The 25,470-nt window shown below is 44.6% G+C and overlaps 1 protein-coding gene across 4 annotated transcripts in view; it reads left to right on the top strand.

Annotated features, from left to right (window-relative positions):
* Window positions 1-9,962: 9,962 nt before the first annotated feature.
* Window positions 9,963-25,470, top strand: part of BAD (BCL2 associated agonist of cell death) — an 81,681-nt gene continuing 66,173 nt past the window's right edge. Inside the window, exons 1-3 of one of the 4 annotated variants that reach the window (XM_069644872.1) lie at window positions 9,963-10,146; window positions 19,294-19,506; window positions 23,028-23,197. In XM_069644872.1, coding sequence (XP_069500973.1) covers window positions 19,338-19,506; window positions 23,028-23,197 — 339 coding nt within the window. In that variant the 5' untranslated portion in view covers window positions 9,963-10,146; window positions 19,294-19,337. Of the gene's footprint in view, window positions 10,147-19,171; window positions 19,507-23,027; window positions 23,198-25,470 lie in introns of all 4 variants that reach the window. The other 3 variants (XM_069644870.1, XR_011302090.1, XM_069644871.1) reach the window with 3 other exon arrangements.

Raw genomic sequence — 25,470 nt, 5'->3', positions numbered from 1 at the left:
GCTTCAGAACTCCATCCTCTATCCGGTCTTATTCAGTCCATACATTGAACTGCTGAAAACACTCCTAACGGACTGACATCTGAAAACACCAATACGCGGAAGACACTCAGCAATACAGCCAAGCCATTTGCTTTGCAAGGTCTCATTACACCTCTCCAAAGATGCATCCAAAACCCAAACATGTTCAACTTATAAAACCCCATACAAATCGTATCCAGACTGCCCAGAAGTACTGGGTGTCCCGGGGCGTACCAACAGGCGCACAGACAATTAGACACTTGTTATGAATATCAACCAAGTAATATAGAAAGACAGAATTTACACAAGTCTCCATATATGAGATGTCGAAATGGGGAAAACTGGAGTAATAATTGTCATAAGCAATTGAACACTAATGAAGAAGTTGAAAGGCAAGATCTGTACAAGTCTTCATATATGAGATGTCGATATAGGAAAGATTGGAATAAGTATTGCCACAGGTTAATGAATACTAACAATAAAGCTAACAAACCAAACTTGAACAAGTCTCCATACATGAAATATCGATATGGGAGGAGTTGGAACAAGTGCAACCTGAAGCCAATGAAGTATAAACAGTGAAGGAGTAGAACTGTGTTATACTTATGAACAGAACTGCTAGATTTGCGCAGCGCTAGCTTTTATTTTTTGTGCCTAGAAACACTTGTGTACTGGCGTGTTATAAATGCCATATCATATCAAGATAAAGAAAAGGTCATAAGAAGACCTTGTGAAGACATACATCAGGCAGTGAGCCTTTGGGTGAAAGATACCTGGCAGGAGAGTATACCAGGGGATCGTCAAAGCCCAGAGAGGATTCCTGGCAGGGGAGTACACCAGGTAATCCACCTAGATTAGGTGAAAGGAAAAGACATTGTAAAAAGGTTCCCTTTGCCACTCTTTAAAACACAATTTCTTGAAAAATACACTTTTTTAACCAAGAAAGTGTTATGCAAAAGAGACATTTCTACTGTTCTTAAAGAATCAGGTTTTGAACAGAAGATTTTCAATATTCTACTTGGGACAGTTCAATGGAATGGAATCATCTCCTGGATGCAAGGATTGTTTTGTTGCATTTACATACTTTGTTTTTGCACACTTTTTGCTGAATCGAAAGCAGAGACATTTACCTAGCACCTTCTGTTGTTCATTTTTAGTGTGAGAGTCGGATACGTTTTGTACACAAGGACAGATAGCTTAATTTTGACGACGAACCACAGACTGATCTTTAGTTTTGATTTCCTAAGCATGGAAAAACTCTTTCGGATAGGGACAGAAAGGCCCTTATCCAAACCCTTTTATTTTAATAAAATGTCTAATGTTGAAAACATTACAACTTTGTGTCTGCCGCTCATTTCTGACCCCTCACAGGTGGTTGTTGAGACCTTGAAAATTATTGCTAAAGGTGATGCATACCTATTAGTCCTGTCCAACCTCATTCTACACATTCTACCAAGACACACTACTGTCCTCCCTTAGTAACGGAATGGGCTCTGCACAGGACAAAAAACATCCAGCCCAGGCTTGTGCCGCACATGCAAATCTGTATATACCCACATCTGGGCAGGGAAATCTAATCCCATTCTCTGCACCAGCAATACTGTTTTTGGTCAAGTAAACTGTCCCCTGGTACATTTTCACATTTCAACTTAAAAACCTGTTCCTAGTCCCATGGAGACTGCTCTTCACAGAACCCAAACCCAAAATGTAACATGGTTTACCGCAATTCGCCTCTCTCCACAAAACCATAAGAAATGTACCGCTCTGTAAAGGGAAAATCCACCACTCTGCACAGAACCAGAAAGTAATCTATGCCGAAACATGTCCCTCTCTCTGCACAGGACAAATAACATCCACCCCACACTTCTGCTGCACATGCAAATCTCTATATACCCACCTCTGGGCAGGGAAATCACATCCCGCTCTCTACACAGGCAAATACCCAACTTCTGTTTTTTGGTCAAGTACACTGTCCCCATATCAAATACCCAAATATCTCTGCTGTGCAAGGCAACAAATTCCATACTTCCCGAGCTTTCTGTGCAGGACACATACCTAACTTTGCACTCTCCACAAAGGACAATGACCCACGTTTGCCACTGCAAAGGCCAAATTGTCACACCTTCCTCATTACACTCCGTTAACCCTAGCTGTTCCCTTGACACAACTTCTCCCTTGTACCCAGTTACCCCAGACTGCCCCCCTACCTTGAGATCTTCTGTGCTCACCCAGCGGCGGCATCTGTTTACGGCACTTTGGCACTCCCGTTGCAGATGGCTTACTCACGTGTCGTTGCCGGCAACCATGGCGTCTGTGGCCTCAATGGAGACTGCGGTTTCCGTGGAAACAAAACGCAAGCAGCAGTACCATTCGTAACAGCCGAGCAACGCGGACCCAATCACGTGATCACGCAAACCTGCGCTCACGTGATCGCAACGGGACGCTCATAAGGAAACCGATGCCCTAGAACAGTGCTTATCAGCTGTTCTCTGCAGTTGCTACGTGATTTCTCGACCTTGTTATCTCAGACCTTTTGGAACTTTGAACCTCTGCTTCGCCCCTGGATTGCTTTTGCCTGACGTTTGGATTGATCTTTCCTGTGCTACTGACGACCACGGACTGTTTACCGGACTGCTCGTGTCTTTGCCCTTATCTTTGATGTTTGGCTGCCGACCTCGGATTGGTTAACGGATTACCTCTTAAGTGAACTCTTGTTTATTACGGAAGTACCTCTTGCTGCCTTCTGTCCTTCCCCGTGTATTGGCAGTACCTTTGTACTTTCTTGCTGGAACACGAAGCAGAATTCCTCCACTATATCTGCACGCCATCATCAACCTGCAGCTGCTGGGTTTGCCTTCTTGTTCTTTAGTATACCTTGCCGTTTCACAGCTGCACACCAGGGTTAGAGACCCCTCATTTCCAGCGCCATACAATACCCAGCTGTCCATTGTCTTTTGCCCTGAACCTTGTTACCTAAGAAAGTTCTGTCAACTGTCGTACCATTGTATTTTCCTTGCAGCGGCCCGAGGTCCTGTGTTCCTGCTCTCAACTAACTGTGGCCCCAATAACCGGTCAGCAAGTTTTTATTAATCTCTCTGACTGGTGCTTGGGGATGGAGGTTTTCATAGTCTATGTGGTTATGGTTTCCTGACACAAATACACCATCTGCACAGGACAAGCTGCTCCTTTATGCTGGAGCACAAGTAGTCTGCCATTCTTCAATACCCAAACATGTCCATATGCGCAAGACAAATGCTCAAGTATGCTGGTGTACCATCAGCTCTCGACCACGATGCTGTCTCAAGGTCTTGCCTTCCCGCTTGTGCAATGATGACAAGGTGCTAAACTGAAGGGCGATGTAATGCTCAAGTATCCTCAACTGCACAAAACTCCCCCCCTCCACTGCTCGTAAGAGATCCACAAACTCTGCTAGGGTGATCACACGTCGCAATTTTGCTGGGACAATCCCAGAGTTGGTCCTCTCTCCCCCCTGTCCCAAAAGATTTTTTAAATTAAAAACCCTGTCCCGGTTTTAGGGAAAGGGAAGTGACCACTGACAGTTCCATCACAAAAGGATTGAATGTTGACAGTGGGCAACACTTATAAATCAAAAAAACATTGGAATACTTAACGTATTTGCTGTATCACATTAACCAGATCTCTGACATCGCAGGGTGGGCTCAAACCCCCAATCTTTCAGGTACCCAGGAACCCTTCACACAAATTACCTGATAGTGTCACAAAGGCTGGCTACAAAATGAATACCTAGGAAGATCTGTAATAGTACTTGGATCAATCACAACAAAAGCTATTTTATTAATGGCATACGTATCTTATACATCAGGTTCAAAAGGTCATAGTTTAGTAGGGATAGATGGTCCTCTGCGCATTGGTTTATTGGTTGATCGTATTGTGGCCTGCAGCCTGGCACAAGGTTTGTCAGGGAACCTACCTCCAGAGGTTCCCATAGGAATCCCTCGACACCAGACGCACGATCAGGATATACCCAGATGAGCTCAGCTATCCAGCTTGCAGCTGGCACCCTAACGGGGATGCCCGCGCATCTTTCAACTGTCACCTAAGACAACAACCATTCTCTGCCTTGATAAAGACTACGGTCGAAACCCGCGTCTGCTTTTGTTTCACCTCACATGGCTCATGTTGCCAGTCCTAATGTTCATAAGTACATTAAAACATGTATATAAAAACAAGTCAGGAGTGATGTGCATATGATTTCAATTGACTGAAGCAATCTAGTACAAAGATAAAGTCACAGATACTCAGCAACCACCAACTGCCAGCGCCAACACTCAACAAAGTTTGTCTCCTCACCCAGGGTCGGACTGGGACAAGAAATAGGCCCGGACAACCAAAAGAAAGTGGCCCACCCCTCGCCTCAAAAAAGTGGCCCACCCCGCACCTAAAAAAAGTGGCCCTCAAACCATCATCCGTGAATCGCGTCAACTCATAACTTTACAGAAAATGCTACTTATGGAGGGTTCATGTGTCTGTTACATTACAACACAACTCATAAAATAATATAACTTTGCATACAGTTCTGTGACAGGGTCCACAGCTCTGAGCAGGAGTGGCATGAACACGACCTTTCACCCCTTGACAAAACAGGATGTGGCATCAAATAGCATTGCTCCTAAGTACACTACAAAAAATACGGTTATGATTTAACTAATGTGATATACATTTCATACAAGACTGGATCACCATATGTACCATTAATATCTGTGTGCATTGATGCGTATTGTCAAATTACTGTGAATGCAAGCAGACGTCCAAGGACAAATGATAATATGTTGCTGTATACCACCTGTGTTGGTACTTATTTATCAACCTCAGAAGGATGAAAGGCTGAGATTGCCTTGCTGGGATTCGAACTTGCAATCTGCAAATCACACACAGATCGCAGCAGCGAGCGCTGAACCGACTGAGCTATCATATCAGCAATAGTAAAATGAGCAATTATTATGTTGTGGATACCATTAAACTGGTAACTGAGATTTAACAGCAGACCAGTGAGTTAAGTTCATCTGCAGGTCTGGTACAAATTTGGCTGCATTTCAAGCCTGCGTCACGTGCATCTACTTTCAGGTTTCAAAAGAGGTTGGTAAATTACGGAAAGCAGCGCATCACAGGCGTGGTGTTTTTCCCACAAAATGAAGGGACTTCTGGCAATCATGTCATTGGATGCGGCAGGGAAGAAGTAGTGGCGGACCCCATGGAATAAGGAGGCCTTCTGCTGTGAATGAGGCACACATGTATGTTCGGGATCACTTATTAATTCATCTAACCCAACTGCCTGAAAGACACAGAACCGCTGAACTGCAGATTGTCCTTTGTGGCATAAAATACCTCCTTAACTCTGCCTTAGTGCACATTCAGCAAAGATTGAGGAGTTGCTGGAGGGCAGTTACGCCGTCACAGCCAAGTTCACAGTGCCATAAGCTGAGGGCAAACAGATACCAGGGCAAAGCAAAGCAGTGAGGGTAGGTGTGGAGTGGCAGCACCATTGGCACCAAACAGGCCCTACTCTATGGCTTCATGACTGCATCAGTGACACTGTTCCGATGACAAACCCAGGAAGGCCAAAATTCAATCGTATTTGCATCAGCTTTAATCATCTAAAATATTATGGACTAGCACAATATTTACATCAGAGCTGTGGGAACCTTAAGATGAACACGTTAAACACACTCTCTCTCTCTCTCTCTCTCTCTCTCTCTCTCTCTCTCTCTCTCTCTCTCTCTCTCTCTCTCTCTCTCTTCTCTCTCTCTTTCTCTCTCTCTCTGTCTTTTTCTCTCTCTCTTTCTCTCTCTGTCTCTCCTTCTCTCTCTTTCTCTCAATTTATATGCCCTCAATAATAATATTTATAATCAATGCATGATCTTTAAATAACATTCTGTGCACATGTAGAAAATAGTGATGGATTTGACAAAGGTGGTGGGGCTGTTTTCTGTCACTCTGCACACTGCATTGACTTCGAAAGGGCACGTGGTGCCCTTATCAAAGAAGATTTAAAAACACTGTGTTCTAACAGCTCTAGCACTGCAGGTACAGGGGAAGGGTAGAGACACACTTTAATAATGGAAGAGAAGAATAATTAGTCTTCAGATTATGGCCCTGCATTGCTAATAAACAGTGCTTAATGGGATTTCAACATCCACAATGTACTATAATAAGCTGGACAAATACCTACAATGATTTACCTAACCTTTTGCTGCAGTCATAGACCGGGAACGGTCTTCTATTTACAGTGTATGTGTCTATTTAATGTCGTATTAATACGTACATTTGTAATCATTATAGTCTTGCAATGTCGCTTTTAAAAACAGAAAGCAGTCTTGGAAAGTCCAAAAACTGCATCTATTTGCTAATGAAATCCACAAACACAACGCCACCTCAGTAGACTGCGGTGATTGCTTTGTCTTTCAAGTAGTGTGCTAGTTTGCAATTGCAAAGCCACCGATGCCGAAAGGGTCAGGCTTTGGGCCCGCCAAGTAGTGTTACACATTTGTAAGGAGCCCTCAACACTAACCCACATTATAACTCTTTGGATTGTGAGCCCTGTACTTCGCACGATATAGCAAAGCTCTGGAGCTACTCAGGAAGTCACAATGCATTGCACAATTATTTCCTCACAATAACCCTGCAAGTCCTTTGTGGAGGAGTGCATGTACCTAGTTGCCACCAGATTAGTAAAATTATCAGTATTATGTGCATGAGGCACTCAGCCTTTTGGGTGTTGAAATCTGCCTTCCCATTTTCAGTATAGCCATGACCGATAGCTAGAGTCCCTGTCCCAAACACCAGTTCACACGGCAGGGAAGACAGAGGATGCAAAGGCAGGATGGGAACAACCAGGAATACAGAGTGGGAAAGGCAACACACCGACGCCACTCTGCTATGCCACAGGAGAAACATTGAGGAGCACATAAGCTGCCGCAACCAGAAAGATATTTGAGGGGGTATGCTCCTTACAAATGGTCACAGTGAAAGTGCAAAGCTGTGGCTTGACGGTGACAACTCTGCAATATTTTTTTAAGTACTGCTAGTGAAACTATACTGTTGCCTGTTCCCTAGCAAGCCAGCTATGACCTAGGGGCACATTTCTTAGGTGCCGCCAACGTCGTTATGACTCTACTTTCGATGCCTGCCATAGTCCCATCAGACCACGTACCATAAGTTTCACTACAGGCCCCCATAGGGCCACACGGCACCGGAGGAGCTCCCAGGTTATGTGGTTACTAAGATAGATTTAGATTTGTCTAGTCTTACGTGCCTAGGCAGGCAGACACGACATTGCTCTGCAGTCCGCACACCTATATCCCGGGGACCGGCTGCACTGCACACAAAGCCGCTCTGTGCCTGGCTGGCCATCGGCCGATGCTCACCCTGGACAGCAGCCTACCGTAAGAGTGCTTACATCATGCCATGATACTCCTGGTGATGATGCATAATAAATATACAGCAAAAGTACTCTTGCAATCCCGCCCGGGGGTACAATGCAGCGCTTCCCACGGATGGGTTGCACTGCGGACAGAGTCGTTTTTTGTGTGGCGACCTGTAAAAAAAAGGATGAATTTTAAGACAGTATTCCTGACCCATATGTGCCTTTTTGGCCTTCTTTCTTTCATGTCTTATCTTTGGCTTTAAACTGCAAAGTAGGAACCCAGGTCACCAGTCGGCCACTCGTGACTGTACCGACTGGTGTTCTGTTCACTGGCCCCCAAACAGTGAACATTTTTCAAAGAGGGATGGGGCGGAGTAGGGCAAAGTTTTTACTGAGCCAGGGGCCCTGACATCTTCCATGGGGCCTGACTAGGCCAAGTCTGGTTAAGTTCTGCAGCTGTCTCTGCCAAAATAGCAACTAGTCTTGAGAAGCGAGCAGGCCCCTAAGCTGCTTCATGAAGAATCATAAAATCATTTAAAATAAAGAAAATGTATTGTGTTCTGGACCAGTAGCACACATAAGCCAGGTCAAAGGCAGCGGTGAGATGTGTGTCTGCTGAAGGCCCCAACTCTTGATCAGTTGGTCATGCATGGGTGCATTAACGGTGACTACAAGAATTACAACAGAACGTATTCACTCTTAAAAGGTGCACGCTAATGCGACACATTGGTACATGTGCCCTGGTGGTCAATCTTACCTGTGATTTTGTCACAAGTCACTCACCATAAAAGCTGTGTAGCCACTAACTGCCTCCGGTCAACACCTGATGCTGCTGGGGTCTACTCTTCAAGCCGGTGGCCGGCCGGGAGGGGGGCAGCCAAGTCTGCTGCTGACTCTCCTCTTACTGTGCTGCATGCGTGTCGTTGTCACTCGTGGCACTGCTGCTGGCTGGCTGCCTCGTCGTGGTGGCCAAAAAATAATGCCCAGGGTCAGGAGGGATCCTAATATCCTCTCAGACTAGAGTTAGAGTCACGTGTCCCTGTGTCCACCACTCCAGAATTGTGGCGGCACGGAGTCTGTGTCTGCCCCCAGGCCCAGGCACAAGTTGCTTTCAACTTTGCAGGGCAACAAATTCGTTGTTGTTACTTCTTGCAAAGTTTGAAAGCAACTTGCTGTGAACTTGGGGGCAGCCCCGGCCCCAGCCCTGCAGGCAGGAGGAGCCGGAGCAAGCAGTCATCCAGCCTCCTGCTGCAGAGGTGTTTGTATTAGCATTTCACACATCATTCAGGAGCACGGCCAGTCGGCCACGGCAGCCCTGAAGTGGATGCACGGCCGCCGGCCCTCCACAAACACATGCATGATGCTGCATCATGCATGCATCATAATTATGATGCATGCAATTTGCAAATCATCAAAGCAAGGTAACAACATGTGTGTTGTTGTCACCTTGCTTTGATGAATAGTTATGCTCCAGGAACAGCTCTGCAAGGCAGCCCCTGCTCCCCTGCTGCCAGAGAGAGTGTCAGTTTCCTGCGGCGCCGCTGCCGAGAGGCGAGCTGCTCGGGCCGCCCCCAGTCCCACAGCACACACACTGACACTGTCGGCTCGGCAGTTTGAGCGTCTCGTGACTCAAAGTAAAAACATCAACACAAAAAAAAAATGTCCCAGCTTGGGCCGCGCGGCCCGCAGCACAGTGGACTGTGAGTCTGCCGTGCAAATGTTTTAATAAACATTTTTTTTTAAAACGGCCCAGGTGTGGCCTCTTAACAAACCAGCCCCCAGGTCCTCAAAGGTCATCGGCCAGTGGCCGATGGGCCGATGCTGCCAGTCCAACCCAGTCCTCACCTTATATTATACATCTGCACATTTTATATGGAGGATAGCAGTCAAGTCCAAGAAATACTGTTCGATGGGGGGTTTTGAGGGTCTGCTTTGGTAGTGCTTTTATGTTTGTGGCCGTCCCAATTTGTGATCTTGAAAATCTGGTCGCCTACCCTCTCCACGAGAAAATAATCCAAACAATTACTGTTTTGCTGGATGTGTCTCTCTGCACAGGATAAATAGTCAAGTATGTCCCACTGCCCAAAACACATCTCCCCTCTCTGTTGCACATAACAAATCCCCAAAATACCCTTCTCAGGCAGACAGGACAACAAAAAGCCTCCCCACAAGAAAACAGAAAAAATAACTAAGAGTATTCATGTAAACTGGGGTAATGGAAATTCACCTGGGAACTGAGTGCTCAGCCTGACTGTACAGTGTCTATTCCCCAAAGTACACCGATATATCCCCTCCTCCGACAGGAGAAATCGCCCCACTAAAATAACAACCAAGTATGAGATGGCTTGAGACTTACTGTAGACCAAATTAGCTTGGTAACTGAGGAATGACGGTGTTCATCAGTTCTCAGCCACGACTTGTTGTTGATATTGTCTCAAGTTCCGAACTCCCCCTCTCGGCCACGAGGCTGCGCCAGTCTCCCGCTCATGCGACGCTTTGCAAACTACAAGTTGATGTAGTGCGCAACCTGAATCACGTGACTTCTTAGAGACGCACGAACGTGCCACCCACGTGATGAAGAGACGGCGGAGCGTTGCTAAGGTCCGGCACTCGGATGTTAAATAGATACTGCGGAGAAGGGACGGGAGAAGTATCGCAACTTCAGGGCGTGACATCACTGTAAGACAATGGGAGTCAGCTCCATTATACGTTAAAGTTAGCAGGTTGGTAAGAATTCGCTGACGTATTGCATGCGTGACTTTCAATGTATTGAATTTTGGAGGGTGTCCTGTCACCACCTTATTTGCGCTTTACCAACAATAGAAATATCTTCTTTAGACTTAAAAGGGAAAACGACGCTCCCAACACAGTTTAATCGCCTTCCAGAATGTGTTATCTCCGTTGTCGTTAGAGAGACCTCGACCTCCACAAAGGCATCTTGTACCTTGCATTGTCAACAGGTTGGCAGATATTTGAAATCTCTCTAACTTGTTTGCAGCATTGTTTCAGCTAATTAACCGGTTATTTTGTACCCATGGAATCTCGCGCAAGTATACTGTTTAGAAGGCGTAGACCTGCAACAGGTTGTGAAAAGGCATTCTATTGGAGCGAGAGTGCCAATAACCGTTCCCCGGGGATAATGGGACACGAGTTCTACGAGCCCATGCCAAATAAGGCTTGCAGCTCTTCAGGGCAAACTAGACCGTCTAGGTTTTAATGGAAAAGAAAAACGCAGGCCTTTTCATCCAAAGATAAGAAAACAAGGTATTGTATTTGGTGTCTCCGGTTTTTTAAATTTATTTTTTTACTTTTCACTCCATTTTTACACATTAAAAGAGAAAAATGGATATCTTGAATTGCCAGCATTCTTTAAAATACTAATGCTGGTAATGCAAACTGGTTTACGATATAAAATTACAACTAAGTTATTTAATCTACATGAATTCCGTTAAAAAACATTAATGCTCCTAAATCCATTTAATCTACATGAGTTTTTATGACAAATATATCAATCTTTCTTATTATTATTATTAATACATCTTGGCCCTCCAGCTTGGCTCTTTAGAGTGCGGTTGTGGATTAACTTCTTATTAGCTTTGATGCCCTCAGCTGATTTGTATGTATGTTATGTTAAAGGTACTTATATAGTGCACCGTCACCAACGGAATTGATCCCCAGGCGCTCTGGCGGATCTGTAAACAGGAAGGATGGGTAGGGTTAGTCGGGAGGAGGTGAGAAGGAGATAGGGAGAAGTGGTTTAGTTTATTATTTATAATGAGCATCAGGGCGTAGCAGAAAGGATATGTTCAGCTTAGTTACATGGCCAAGCAGGCCGGCATATATAATAACACGTCAATATATACAGAGTAAATTACATAATCACAGGAGAATGCACTGAAATTGCATAGGTCCATGAGGTACAAGACAAAGTAGGCAGTGGCATGTCAATATATACAAAATAGGTTCCATGGTTTAGGTGGCATGGAGTGAGGTAGACACAGTACCTTAGTAGGTTGTCCAGGTGGACTGATGCAAAATAGGCCAATCCATGGGTAGAGTATAAGAGGCAGAACGCCGCGGCGGTGTTAGTCTGAATTTATTTGTCGTTTTCTTTTTGCCAGTTGGTCAAGATCTGTCTGAATTTGGCATAAGGCTGGGGGGCTCTAATACTTGGAGGTAGGGAGTTCCATAGTTGTGCAGCCTTGACTGGGAAGCTATGTCCACCAATAGTGGAGAGTCTAAATCGTGGAACTTGGAGGCAGTTAGAGTTAGCTATTCTCATCGGTCTGGAGGATGTTTTTTTGCAAATTCTGTCTGTAAGGTAGGGTGGTTCATTGTTATTAAGGCACTTGTGGGTGAGGGAGGCAGTCTTGAGTTTGATTTTGTCAGCGGTAGATAACCATTTGTATTCTCTTCTTGTAGAGGAGATATGCTCACTTCTGTTGATCTTCAATGCTGCTTTCAGGGCATTGTTCTGGAGAACCTGTATTTTATGGATAATTTGTTTATTCGCTCCAATGTAGAGTGCATTACAATAATCCAATTTGGAAAATATGAGGGCTCTAGCCAGCGTGAGGCAGCTCTCAGTGGAGAGGAATTGTTTATTGGCTCTAATGAGTTTGCATGTCTATGCAGTAACCGATGCAAGGGAGTTAGCTTGTTTAGTGAAGTTCATGGTGGCGTCTAGGTAATAGCCTAGGGTCTTCACTTCTTTTGCTACTTTTATGTTATTACCATCAATAGCGAAGTTGGCATAATCTGGGCTAAATTTCGCTAAAAGGGTCGGGGTGCCTAGAATGATGAGCTCAGTTTTGTCGTCGTTCAGACATAGACCATGAGTGGCCATCTATGCCTGAACGATACTGTAAATTCTATTCACCAAAGCCAGATCAATGGCATAATCTCCTGAAAGCGGAAGGAGGATTTGGGTATCGTCTGCATAGTTGGTGTAGGCGCTACCCAAATGGTCCATTTCGTCAAAGAGGGGCTTGGTAAATATGTTATAGGGTGTGGGTGACACACAGGATCCCTGTGGAACGCCGCAGGTTATGGGTATAGGATCTGCTGAGGCCAAGGGAGAGAAGACTTGCATGGTCCGGTTACTCCGGAAAGACTCTATCCAGGTTATAGCCTCATTAGAGAACTGGTCTGCGGAGTTTAGGTGACTACATAGGACTTTGTGGTCGACCAATTCAAATGCAGCCGAGAGGTCTAGAAGGAGGAGTAGTGCTGCTTGGCCTCTGTCTCTAAACTCATCTATTTGGGCCTTAAGATCAATTAAAGCCGTCTCAGTGCCATCTTGAGGGCAAAATCCAGATTGACGAGATCCTAGGAGGAGGTTGGATTCCAAGAAATTCTGGATTTGAATATAGGCCACTTTATCTGAAATGGCAGTCGTGATAGGTCTAAAGTTCGTGGGAATGGAAGGGTCAAGGGTTTGCTTTTTCAGTAATGGCAGGACCCAGGATTCTTTCAGATTGTTCGGGACCGTTCACGTGGTGAATGATGAGTTGATAAGTTTGGTTATGAAGGGAGAGAGTTCTCTTGCAGCATCCTTGACAAGCTGCGCCGTGCATTGGTCTCCTTTACAATTGGAGGGTTTGAGTCCCAGTATGACCTTCTCTACCTTGATGGTCGATACTTTTGAGAAGCGTGTTTCTTGTTTATAGTGTGATCGGGTAGCTGTACTCTGAGGCGTTTGGGGTGCTAGAGCAGCTTTTTTGTGGGCAATTTTAGTCTGTAGGTTGGCTACTCTGTTGGTAAGGGCATTTGGATACTAGAACACCACTTTTTTATCTTTAATACAATTTTCTTGTGGTACAATGGGTGTTTCCAGTTCTTTCAGGATATTGAACAGTTCTTTAACACTAGACTTAGATTGGGATATTCTATTGTTATAGGTTTCCTGTTTGGCTAGGAGAATGTCTTTCTTGTATTAAGATGAGACTTTGGTAAGGTTGAGTTTGATTTCTGCTGATGGGGAGAGTCTCCAAGCCGTTTCCAGCTTTCTTTTGAGTAATCTCAGGTTTTTTAAGTGTGGGGTAAACCAGGAGTTGAGGTGTTTTTTAGGTTTGCTATTCCTTAGTTTCAACGGTGCGATATTATCTAGCGCTGAATTCATGACTTCGTTGTACCGTTCGACTAGGGCGTTAGGGTCCGTGTTGTCTGGTGTAGAATTAAGTTTAGGTAGTATATGGGGCAACAGTTTTTCAGCTGTCATAAGTTTTTTTTGTTCCTTGTAAGAGAGGGAGGGGTAATCATAGGCTGGACCGCGGCTAGGTTAGTGGCTAGTGTGAATACTAGGAGATGGTGGTCTGTCCAGATCTGCGGAACGATGGCTGTGATATTTACCTCAGTTAAATTCTGCAATCCAGTCGAGGATTCGACCTTTGTTATGCTTGGGTAGGTTGACTTTCTTGGAGATGCCAAGCTCTTGCAGGGTCATAGCAATGGCCGTAGAGTGGGTATCTTTAGTATCATTATAACCTAAGTTGAAATCGCCTAACACTAGTGTTTGGATAGTGTTTTTTAGGTTATTAGACAAGGCCGTAGAGATGTCTTTCGAGAAGGTTCCAATAGGACCTGGAGGCCTGTAGATAAGGAAGATGTTTAACGTTTGTGAGTTGGCCGTGGCGACTTTGACCGACAGGCATACACAAGATTTCATGGTTGGAGCTGTCACAATTCTCAAGTCTAAATTAGTCTTGGCTATTATTGCTATTCCTCCACCTCGAGAAGTGTATCTATCTGCTCGCAGGATAGTATAATTTTCGGGGACTGCCAGCGATAGGGCAGGGCCTGCTGCGTCATGTAGCCAAGATTCTGAGATGGCCAAGAAGTCTAAGTTGTCTGTTAATAGAATGTCAGAGATTTCAGTTGCATGGGCAACTAAAGACCTAGCATTTATGAGGCCTCCTCTGAGGTTAAGATAGAGGCTGTCTGGTTTGAGGGCAGTGCTATTGCTATCTTTGGGCTTCTGTTTAGTACTGTTCAAAGTCGGTCTTTTATGATTAGAGGGACTAGGATTGGACTCCCAGGGTACTTTCTGGAGTGGGCATTTTTTTTTGAAGGTTTAATTGTTCCATTTTTTTCGCTGGTAGTTCATATAATTTGGAGAGGCGGGCACGCAGTCTTAGGTTTCTGTCGGTGGTGCTGCATGGTAACTGTGGATGAAAATTCTTGGTAATGGCTGGTTTTGTACTTTTGTATGTCTAGTGATGTGGGCAGAGGGGAATGTTGGGAGGAGCAGTGCAGGCGCGCATCATGTCACTGGTTTTAATAAGCAGACTGTTGGACTGTAATACTAATATGAGGGCAAAGGCAATGCATCTTGGGAGGGGTTCATGATGGGTGTTTGTACAAGCTATGAGTGTGCATCCCGGTAGTAATGGGCAATTCTAGGTGAGCCAGGAGGGCTACTACTCAGTTGAATTCTGGGGCATGCTATAGGCTGTAAGGCTACGTATGCAGTGGCCAGTTCCTGGGACAGTATCAGATTTGGTCTCAATGCTTTGCTAATATAGTCAAGGGTAGGAAGGTGATAGCTAGTTCCATGCACTCAACATGCGACTACGCTTACCTAAATGCTGCATAGGTGGCTTGGACTTCGTGGTGGGGGGCCTGCTGCTCCAACAGAGGCAGAGCCTGGCCCTGGGGCTCCTAGGCTGGGTGGGTGGGAGGGGATTCAGGCATAAACGGGCACTAGCCTTGTTTCCGAGGGCCTTGTAGGAGGTGGGCCGGCTACGCCTGCCGGCACCCAGTCAGGTAGTAAGTAGGCACGAAAGCCAATCAGCACGCAGTGCTGGTGTGTTGTTGGTAGCTTCAACTCGGTATACACGGAGTGCTGGGCTTTGGTGCTAGTATCGGATCGGGCAAGTCCTCGTGTGCTGTAGGTGATATTTATGTGTTGATGCAGTGTGCTAAAGTGCGTGCGGATTGCTGGGAGAGATTTTTTTGAGGATTAAGTATGCAGAAGATTGAGGGTTGTGTTAGTGGGGTCTGTATCCCGATTCAGGTACTTCTGGTTCCGTGAGAGTTGTATCCCTGTGGGTTGGGTTGTTGCTGGTTCCTTGTGGGCCATCTCGCTTTGGTGGTGCTGCGCTGACCCAGCTTTATCGTAGTGAGTATTGTATGAGTGATGGGTGTGTCTGAACCTTTTCTTCAGATGGGGGTCTGGGTTGGTAATATCTATTATCTTGTTATCTGGTGTGACGCTGGTCAGTTGAGGCTTTAAATGGTTCAGGGTCGGAGTTCTGTTGATGTGGCGTCCTAGTGCATCCGTCTTAGTGAGCCTGTGTATTCAGTCGTTTGTTTCCTCCTGTCATGACTATCTTTCCGTTGGTTCTTTGGTTTCCGTGGGGTGAACTTCCTTGGGGCTATTGTTTATTTGTAGTTTGCGTGTGATGGCGCATTGTGCTTCCCGCTGTGTATTGGTGAACATTGTGTAATGATGAAACATTCTGTTTCTCACCCTCTGGATTGGGTCTAGTGGTGCAGTGCTTCCTTTCCCTCTCTATCTATCTGTTGTCGGAATAGCTATAGTTTAGGTTCATGGTCCTCTTGATGAGGAGTCCTAGTGTTTCTGTCTTTGTCTTGCTATGTATACGGTCCTTGGTCGCATTGCGGCTGTCTCCCGGTTAGTCGTTGTGCATGTTGTGGGATATTTTCCATTGATTGCTTGGTGTGGATCAGGGTCTCTCTTCGTTCATCAATGTTTTATTTGTGTGTGTTCCCCTGTGGCCGGTTTTTCCAGTTATGACGTGAAGAGCCAGGTTTTGAGTCGTTTCCTGAATAGTTGGTGGTTTCTTCTGTTACGTATATGTACTTTGGAAGGTCATTCCAGGTCTTCGGGGCTTGGTGAGAGAAGTACGATCCTCCAAGTTTTCTTTTGTTGTAGGGTTTGGGGTCCAGGCGGATGTCAATGCTTGATCTGAGCGTTCTTGTTGGTTGATGTAGACACAGTTTGCCTCTCAGTAACTCAGCGCCTTCGTTGTGTACTGCTCTATGCGTGATGCACATTGTTTTGAATTTTATTTGTTGTTTTATTGGTAGCCAATGTAGTGTTTTCAGCGCTGGTGTGGTGTGTTCTCTTCAGGGTAGTTTCAGAAGCAGTCTGGCTGCTGCTTTTTGTATGCGTTGTAATTGTTTTAAAGTCGTTCAGGCATACCCAAGTAAAGGCTGTTTGCGTAGTCTACTCTGGACATGACGAGGGCGATGATGATGATGATGGTGGTTGTTTTGTTGGCGAACTATAGGAATGGTAGGATCCTCTTTGCCGCTGGAAGGAGGAAGAAGCTTTTCTTGAGAAGGGCGTTACTTGTGGCTCTAGCGTGAGATTATTGTCCATCAGGAACCCCAGGTTTTTTTACAATCGGAGAAAGTGCTGGGGTTGTCCCGAGTTCTCTTGGCAATGGGATGAAGTGGTTTTTGTGACGATCATTATTTCTGTTTTTCCTGGGTGGATTTTGAGGCAGTTGGGAGTTCATCCAGAAGAATACATTGCAGAGGCAGTTTTCTAGCGTTGAGTTTATTTTTGGGTTGTCTTGTAGTTAGAAGATTTGTGTATCGTCGGCATAGTTGTAGAAGTTGAGGCCGTGGCTTTTGATGATTCGGATAAGTAGATACAGGTAGATGTTGAATAGTAGCGGGGAGAATGTTGATCCTTGTGGTACTACACTGGTGAAATCGCTCGGGCTGGATTTGAAGGGTTTCATTCATACAGTTTCTTTTCGGTTTGTTAGGAAAGATTTGATCCGTAGTAGGGCGGTGTCTGTTATTCCAAGTCCTTGTAATCTCGTTGTGAGGGTGTCGTTGTTAACTGTGCCCAATGCTGATGATGGGTCTAGGAGTATCAAGGCAGTGCTGTTGTCCGAGTCTGCGTTTAATTTTTAGATTGTCCCATATTGAGAGTAGAGCTGATTCCATTCCTCTCAGTGGTCTGAAGCCAACTTGTGCCTGGTCTATGAAGTCTTGGGTCGTTTTGTATATGTACGTTTCGAGCAGTTTGGCTGTGTACGGGATGGTGGAGATGGGTCTGTAGTTGGAGTGGTCCTCTACGTTTCCCAGTGTATCTTTGAGTAGTGGCCTGATGTATGCAGTTTTGTGTGGCACTTTCCCAGTTGCGATAGAAAGGTTGAGGAAGTTCCTGTGATATTCCATGGACCTTCCTTCTTTAAGAATCGATTTGTATATGTCTGGTTGGCAGGGTCTTCTTAATGCTTGTAGTTTGTTTGGGTGTTCCTACTGGATGTAGGTGGGGATCGTGGTCAGATAAGGAGGTCTGCTTTGTATCGTTTGTTGGATGCTGGTGATTTTTGTTTTTGAAGTGGTCTGCAAGGTCATTAGGCTGGAGTTTTTGATGGTTCACCAGTTTCTTTTCATGGTATTCAGTGGTTTGTTGGGGTGGTCATTTTGATTACGAAGGGGATGATGAGATGGTTGCTCCAGAGTATTTGAATTGGGGGTGCCGTGGTAAGGAGTTGTTCGCGAAGATTGCATCAAGTGTATGCCTTCCAAATGGGTTGTTCCTTTGACTAGTTGTTGTAGATTAATTGCTGCTAGTTGGCTGGTTAGCGATTTTTGTATGGTTGTGGTTTCTTCAAACCAGATGTTGAAATGAGGACTATCAGGCGATTGTATTTGATGGCTAGGACGGGCGTCTAAGAAGGTTGCATCGTAGGTTGGTGGTCTATATATCAGTACAAATTTCAGGTTTGTTTTGGGGCTTACTGCTAGACGTATGATTAAGGATTCGCATTTATCGATGTTTAGTGGGTCTTCCAATTTGATGTCATATATCATTTTGTATGCATATGGATTTATGAATTGCTAACGCGTGTGTAATAGAATACTGTACACAGGGAGTGAAAATAACTTACTGTGTAGGTCATTCAGGGGCTGACTAAGTTTGATAAATATATGAATATATTTCTGCTTTGACCCTCCAAACTTATCACCATGGCACTACTTTTCATTTTAAACTTTCACTTGTAATTGCATTTTAATTTCGGAGGGCCCTCATTACAATTTTGAGCCTTTGGGTGCTACATCGTTGGGAGGAATGGGTTAACCTGTTGGGTAATATAAGTCATGATACAAAGTATTACTTATAAAACATAATAATGTAGTCTTTGATTAATATATTCACATAACTAATTGGTTCAGCGGAGATACCTGTCTGTTATCAAGAATGGATAAAATTAAGCAATATTTACATGATCAATAGATAACATTTCATATAAAAGGATTACAATATTTGGTTTGTGCAATCAAAATGGAAATGTTCTCTCCTTCCATGTATATAAACCATAGCAAAGAGATAGAATTCTGGTTGTCTGCGTTGTTGGAAGGGAGTAGGACTTGTCATGTGGTAGCAATGGTTAACTTTGATCAGTTGTTGGTTCATGAGAAATCCTGAAAGGAAAGGATGTACTTATCTTTAAATTTTATTGGATTACGGAAAAACAGAACTATTCTTTGCCTTTGGTTGGGAGTTTAACCTGGAATGGATTTATTTTTATTTCACTCTGGTTTGTTGCTAAAAAATGTTTGCAATTTTTATTAAAAAATAAACCATAGGCGTTCATCGGCATGTACAAACCGAAAATCTGAAAACCGATTGATTGACTGTTGTACTCGGACAATAAGATGCTTGATTTTTATTTCTCTCCAGAAGTTCCAATCTACAAAGCCTACAACCGCTGTAGTAATCTCTGTGATGGGGCAGGATTCCTCCATATTTCAGTGCAGTTTTCTTTCTCTTTCCGCAGGCGTTCCTGGAGTCGCCTAGTTGCAGTGAAAGAGGACTGATCCTTTTGAGTTGCTGTATACCATTTCTACTAACTAGGTGCATGTTTTTCTCTCCGCTTCAGTAACCCTTCCCTTACGGCAGGGGGTAAAGAGGTGGAGAGGAACCATGGCTACCACATTCCACATCGGGGATGACCTGGAAAGGCATGAGTTCCCAGATGTCTTCCCCCCAGGCTTCCAAGAAGACACAGATTCAGCCGGAGGCCAGCTGCCACAGAGGCACAGCTACACTTCCCCTGACCTGCAGAATCCAAGCTCACTCCAGATGACTAGCAGTAAGTACTGGACCATCACATATCTACAATACATTCTGCCTTGCATGCTTTCTCGATGGAATAGCTGCTTTCTTGAAGTAGTTCATCTCTTATATAAAATGTGAACTTGTCATTAAGTGGTATTCAACATTTTTATACTGATCCCCCCCCCCCCCCCCCCCCCCATTAGTAAAAATATTGTTTCTGGTCCCCCCACAAGCTATAGCCGCTTATGTTTTCAATTAAAAGCAGTCACAATAATCTACTTTAAAAGAGCCTTTCACCCCCCCCCCATGTTAATGCTTTGCTGCCCCGCCCCACCCCCTATATGTGAGCGTGTCCCACAGTTTGAAGCCCATTGCAGGACACAGGAACCGGTGTTGGAGGGGACTTCTCTCTTCCAATTTCCTGAGTTGGGGGTGATGAATTCGGACTGCCCTTCTTTGCTGAGCAGGTGCTTCCAAAGGCACATGGGCTCATTTGGTTTTCTTTTCTCCAGTGGTGTCCCAGGTAAACCTTCAGTTACATTCTTTGGCCTTTGAAATGCAAAGGGTATCCACCGGAGGCCCTGCCAATTATCATCCACTTATGTGAGAGAACTGTATATGTGGGGGTGTCCTTGGGATCCACAGTGGTCTGCAAAATGTACTTTTGAATTTCTGTGTCAATAGTGACTTGGCAAGATGTGGATTTCTCTTCAGTAAACACCATTGCTGGTCATTCGGCACAAACAAGTGGTGTTACTATCTACTGTATCTAATGTTATTAGTTGGGGATGAGGTGTTTTTATGTTGTCTTGAGTAAAGAATTACCAGTAGGAACCATGTCCATTTTTTTTCAGATGGCCCATTATGCAAAGTGCCCCTCAGTTGGAGTGCAACCTTGTTGTTAAAACTGGCATGACTTGATGTTTGTAAAAATAAATGTTTATGGTATTTGCAGGTCATGCCCATTCTTAAAAATCCCACCAGACCTGTAGGTCGTGTTTCTTGGTTTACTCCACCTAAGAGAAATTAACTTGCCCCATGTTCAGGGGATAACATATTTACAGTCACGCTTTCTGTAAAAGGGTGCATGTCACCATAAGCCCCCTTCATATTTGGTGAAATGCTGCCACTGAAAGACCGGCCATGCACAGTGAAACATTTATTTGCCATTTACTGCAAACTTTGCTTGCAGTAAATGTGAAATTATTTTCAAACGTCTCAATACTCACCAGCAGAGTTGAGTACCAGGCAAATGGTACTCGCACTGGCAAGATTTTAACAAGAGAGTGGCTAGTAGATTTTGCGAGCCCTGATTTGGTTTTGCACTGAACTTCCCTGCCATTTGCATGGTCTCTTGATGATTATGATCTTTGAAAATAATAGGGAGGCTGGCATTGGTAGAGAAAGAGAGGGGACAATTTGAGAGCTTTGCTGTTGTGTTGATGCTTGTAATTGTGATTTGTTTCTGTGTTTGTGTCAAGTGCACTTGAGGTATCTGGATCCAAAGGGGAGCCTTGTGAGTATTCATTTACTGTGCGTGGGTGGCTTATTGGTGTGCTTTTTAGGTATTCGAAATTAGAATCTGCACATGTTGGTCCGTGAAGTCATACGTTAAAGGTACAATAGACATCTGTAGCATTCTTTCCCTCTTGTGTTCTCAGCATTGGTGCTCCTCTGGAAAGGTCACCTTGTTTAGAGGTCCTGAACCTCCCGAGGTGGGCTGGGTGGTCATATCTCTGGCAGCAGAGCGCATTCTAGACCTGACTTTAATTGCCAGGGGGTATACCTCCTGGAGCAGTAACCCGTAGAAACCAGGTTTCAGGGAAGATTAGACAGCATCAGACAACACCTTGGAATATCCTGTGATGTGAAAACCACCATGAAGTAGCAACAGACATCTAGTAACTGACAGCAGCATGAATAAGCTGCAATTGGGAAATACGTGGAAGACGGTCAGGGCAGAAGACATTGATTTAGAGATGCAGAAGAACGAGGTAGCATAGAGTGATGCCTCCTAGTAGTTGGCAATGGGAATGTGAACAGTGATACTTTATTACAGCAGCAAGAAGTTAGAAAACCTAGGACCCCGCCCCCACCTCCCCCCCCATAAGAGAATTGCAGCAGAGTGAAAATCAAGAAGGGGCACTTAATGAATATGGGAAATCCCAGGGATGGGGCATCTGCATGTAGGAGCTAGGTCATAGTGGATACCTAGGGGCAGGGCAGCAATGAAGCACTCAAGGCACAACTATAATACGATTGTCTTCAAGCCATTTCAGGCACCTGGGCAAGGTAGAGTGGGTATCTCCCAAGTCTACCTATTGAAGTTGATTCCAGAAGGGCTTTCCCCCTTGTGACCAGTTCCATTGACTTGTATTGTGGCAAGTGTCCCTGAAGGTGCTGCCTTTTAGTCTATGTGAGTAAAAACACACGGTGGTGTGTGATCTCTTGAAAGATTCTAGTCCAGTTGATGGCAGTTATGCTGCTCCCCAGCCTCAAGCTCCCAGCTTCGGGTATCCAGTCATATGTCCATGAAAAAACATAGCATGGGAAACAATATTTTTCTACCTCTGCCCAGCACTTCCTCCACTTTTTCTAAGCCTGTTTGTTTATATAATCATACCAGTCTTGGAATATGTTGAGATTGCTGACAATATTGTTGTTCCCTACAATGCTTCTTTGGAAGACCAATTACTCTGCAGTGTTTTCCCAAAGGTAAGATTATCCTGTATTTGTGAGCTCCCCTGGAAAGTACATTTGGAGTTTTTGTGATGTTGGACAAAACCAAGCCTCTGTGGGTCTTTCTGATGTATTACATCATTTTTAGTATGTTTTATGTATTTATTTAATATTGATGGTGCACCCTATACAGAAAAATGGGGTTTCCTGTGTAGATTTTATGGGATATACTTATTCTGCTACATGCACAGTTGGAGAAACGGTTGATGGGACACAAAGGTGAGCTTGAAGCAACAACCAGAACAATAGACCGTTTTGTGTTCTGTACACATCCAAAAGTAAAGAGTCAGAATCTTTGAGCAAAGATGCTTTTGCAAAGCACAGATAGTTGGTACAGCACATTCTAACATGAATATCTGTCAAATGTGCTGCATCTGAGCCTGCTCTGTTGGACCACACATCAACCTGATAGCATTCTGAATAATAGGTTCTCCCTGGCTGCCCCTGACTGATGCATGGAACATTGTTCCGTTCAAACCTAGCTGTTTTTTTAAGATTAAACTGGCAGTAAGAGCCATACTATCCCAATCCTGATATCCATGCCTGGTGGCTGAAATGTATGCGTTTTCTCTCACCCATGGAAGGATAAAATTGATGTAAATCTTGTAACATGAAATGCATGTATATTAAGGTTTTGACATGTTTTGCTGTGGTGTCCAGTAAATCATTTGCGCTCATAGTATTCCCAAACCAAAAGGGGTTATGCCTGGCTAAACTCTACTTGTAAACCCTCTTCTACCAGCTGACCACCTCAGTCTCCAAACCAACACCCATGTCTTCACAGCAGTCTACCAATTTCTCTCACTGTCTCTGCAGGTGGCTCAGTGGATCGGAGGGACCGCCCAGGCTCTGATCCATCAGAGACTCCAGATGAGGCAGTAGGTTTTCGGAGCCGCTCCAAATCTGCCCCTCCCATCCTGTGGGTAGCTACACGCTATGGGCGTGAGCTACGCCGCATGAGTGATGAATTTGATATGAGCTTTCAGGTAAGTACATATCTGCTGCGTCGCCCGCTGCATATGTTTCTAAGCAATTGTTTGCATCTTTTTCTCTCTGGCAGCCTGCCTCTTTTGCATTCTTTTCACACAGAAGTGGAATGTTGCTTCCGTTATTTTGGACTTGCAGGTGTTTGGAGTTATCTTTGGATTTAGTGCTGTATCTCTAACTAGACCTAGTGCTGGAAAGACATGTGAGAAAGTGTCAAAATCGCAGCCAGGGCTAACCTCCTGGGTTCACCACTTAACTAAGGTGTGTGATCATGGACAAATCATTTAATCTCCCTGTTGAAACAATATTTTTAGAAAAACCTCTGTGTGAGTGTCCATAGTAAGGGAGGCAAAGACCCATGCAGCAATCGTGCCAGTTGTAAAACCTTTGTGTGGGTCTGGCACACCTTTTTAGCACGTGACTGGAATGGAATCCCTGCCCACAGTCAGAGGCATGTTGATGCTGTTGCCATTTTTAAAAGAATGGTCATTATGCACAATTATTTCAATGATTTAGTGTTACCTAAAGTCTTAATTTTACAATCTGAAAAGTTTGGCCGAGAAAATATGAATATTAATACGATATGATATTTATATATAACCTAGTGTGAATGCAATTAATGGCTTTGGTTTAGAATATGAACATGTTTCTAAAAAATATTAGAAGCTAATGCATTTTAACATGGTGCCTATCAGTTTGTCACACTGTTCTCCTGTTTGCTGAGTGTATTTCCTGCAAAGCCAGTCGTGAGATGATGTGCAAGGGTGCAGAAGGAGCAGACTGACACACAGGTGGCATGATTGTTTGCATAAACATTTATCGGAAATAAAGGGAAAACGCCCCCCCTCCGCCCCCCAAGTAGCACAGGCGAACACGAGAGGACTCATGGGGCAATGGAATATATGTCAGTTTGTAAAGAAAGACGACCTTGTGTCCAAAACATCCCAATCTGACCCTCACACTAAAACAGAGGAGGGGAGGGGTACTATCATTTTACTTATACCTTCATCAAAAGTATCTTGAATATTAGGGAATGACTGAGAAGCAGAAGGAGGCGGCTCCTCACTTACACTGTCAGTGCCTGCCAAAGACAAAGATTGGGGGCGATTGGGAGACCTTGTGGAGTGAAACCGGGGTTTTGTTGAATCAAGTTCGTCTGAAGCGGAAATCGGTACATTGTGGCGCCCCTGCAAAGAGTGAAGGCACGCTTCTTCTACTTCCGACCTTAAAACCATCATAGGGGAAGAGCGCGTCAAGGCAACATGACAACGCTTTCTCCATTCAGTCTCCACCACCGGTGAGAGAATGGAAACATCAGAAACACTACACCATGCATCCCCCGAGCGGTTTGACTGAAATGCGCCGCTAACTGAAGGCTTGCATCACTTGATATAGGTGTCCTGTGCTCAGGCCATTGCAGGATTGAATAATTACTAGGAGGCGAGTGATTAGACTACATGAGTCTCGGACCAATATTCGGTTCAACAGCTATAGATTGTTGGGCATAAGGAACGGTATCCATGTCCATTAGCCGAACGACAAGCCTCACAGGTTCAGCCATGGGAAGATAGCTAGCTTCATCAGGCTCATTGTCGTATGAAGCATGAAATTGAATGGGAGCTGTCAACTCGAATTTGAACGTGTCTTTAAAACATCTTCCGCTTCTGAGGCTTCCAAACATTTTACAAGTGTGGAGTAGCACTATTTCAAAAGTAAGCAAAAGCATGAACAACGCTGTTTAAACCTACTGACAGGAACTGAGAGAAAAAAACGCTATACCTTACTTTTTTAATGATACACCGTCCTATATTTTAAGCTTGCTAAGGTACAAAAAAATAAACAGAAATAGGCCCGCCTACCCGCCGCTACGCTGAACAGCCCAACAGCCACAACAGTTCTGCACACTTCATGTGCGTAATCCCTGGTCTAAGTAGGGGATGCTGGGAGTCAGGGGGCGTGGCACAAGAGCGCTCTGAATCTGTAGGTAAACGAAAATAAGCTTACGTCATTTAGATCAAATCCAATTCAAACACACTATATGCAAGCCCAACCCACTCTACCCCAAAGTACAACCCACACTCTATCGAGCATAGGTGGCGTGGCTGAAAATGATCCCATGTATGTGCAAATATTTACTTTGGTGATGGTAGTCCGCAAACAAACAGTCCAACGAGGCGTTTCGCCTCAGTAGAAGAGTTGGCTCTTACTCTCCTCTATGGGCATTATGAAAAGTAATTCCAGATACGCCACGCAAAGTCCCGGGCAGAGTCCG

Source organism: Ambystoma mexicanum, chromosome 2p (genome assembly GCF_040938575.1).
Source record: "Ambystoma mexicanum isolate Mex_15411 chromosome 2p, UKY_AmexF1_1, whole genome shotgun sequence".
In the NCBI taxonomy this organism is placed as follows: Eukaryota; Metazoa; Chordata; class Amphibia; order Caudata; family Ambystomatidae; genus Ambystoma; species Ambystoma mexicanum.
This window is presented reverse-complemented; position numbering and strand designations above follow the sequence as displayed.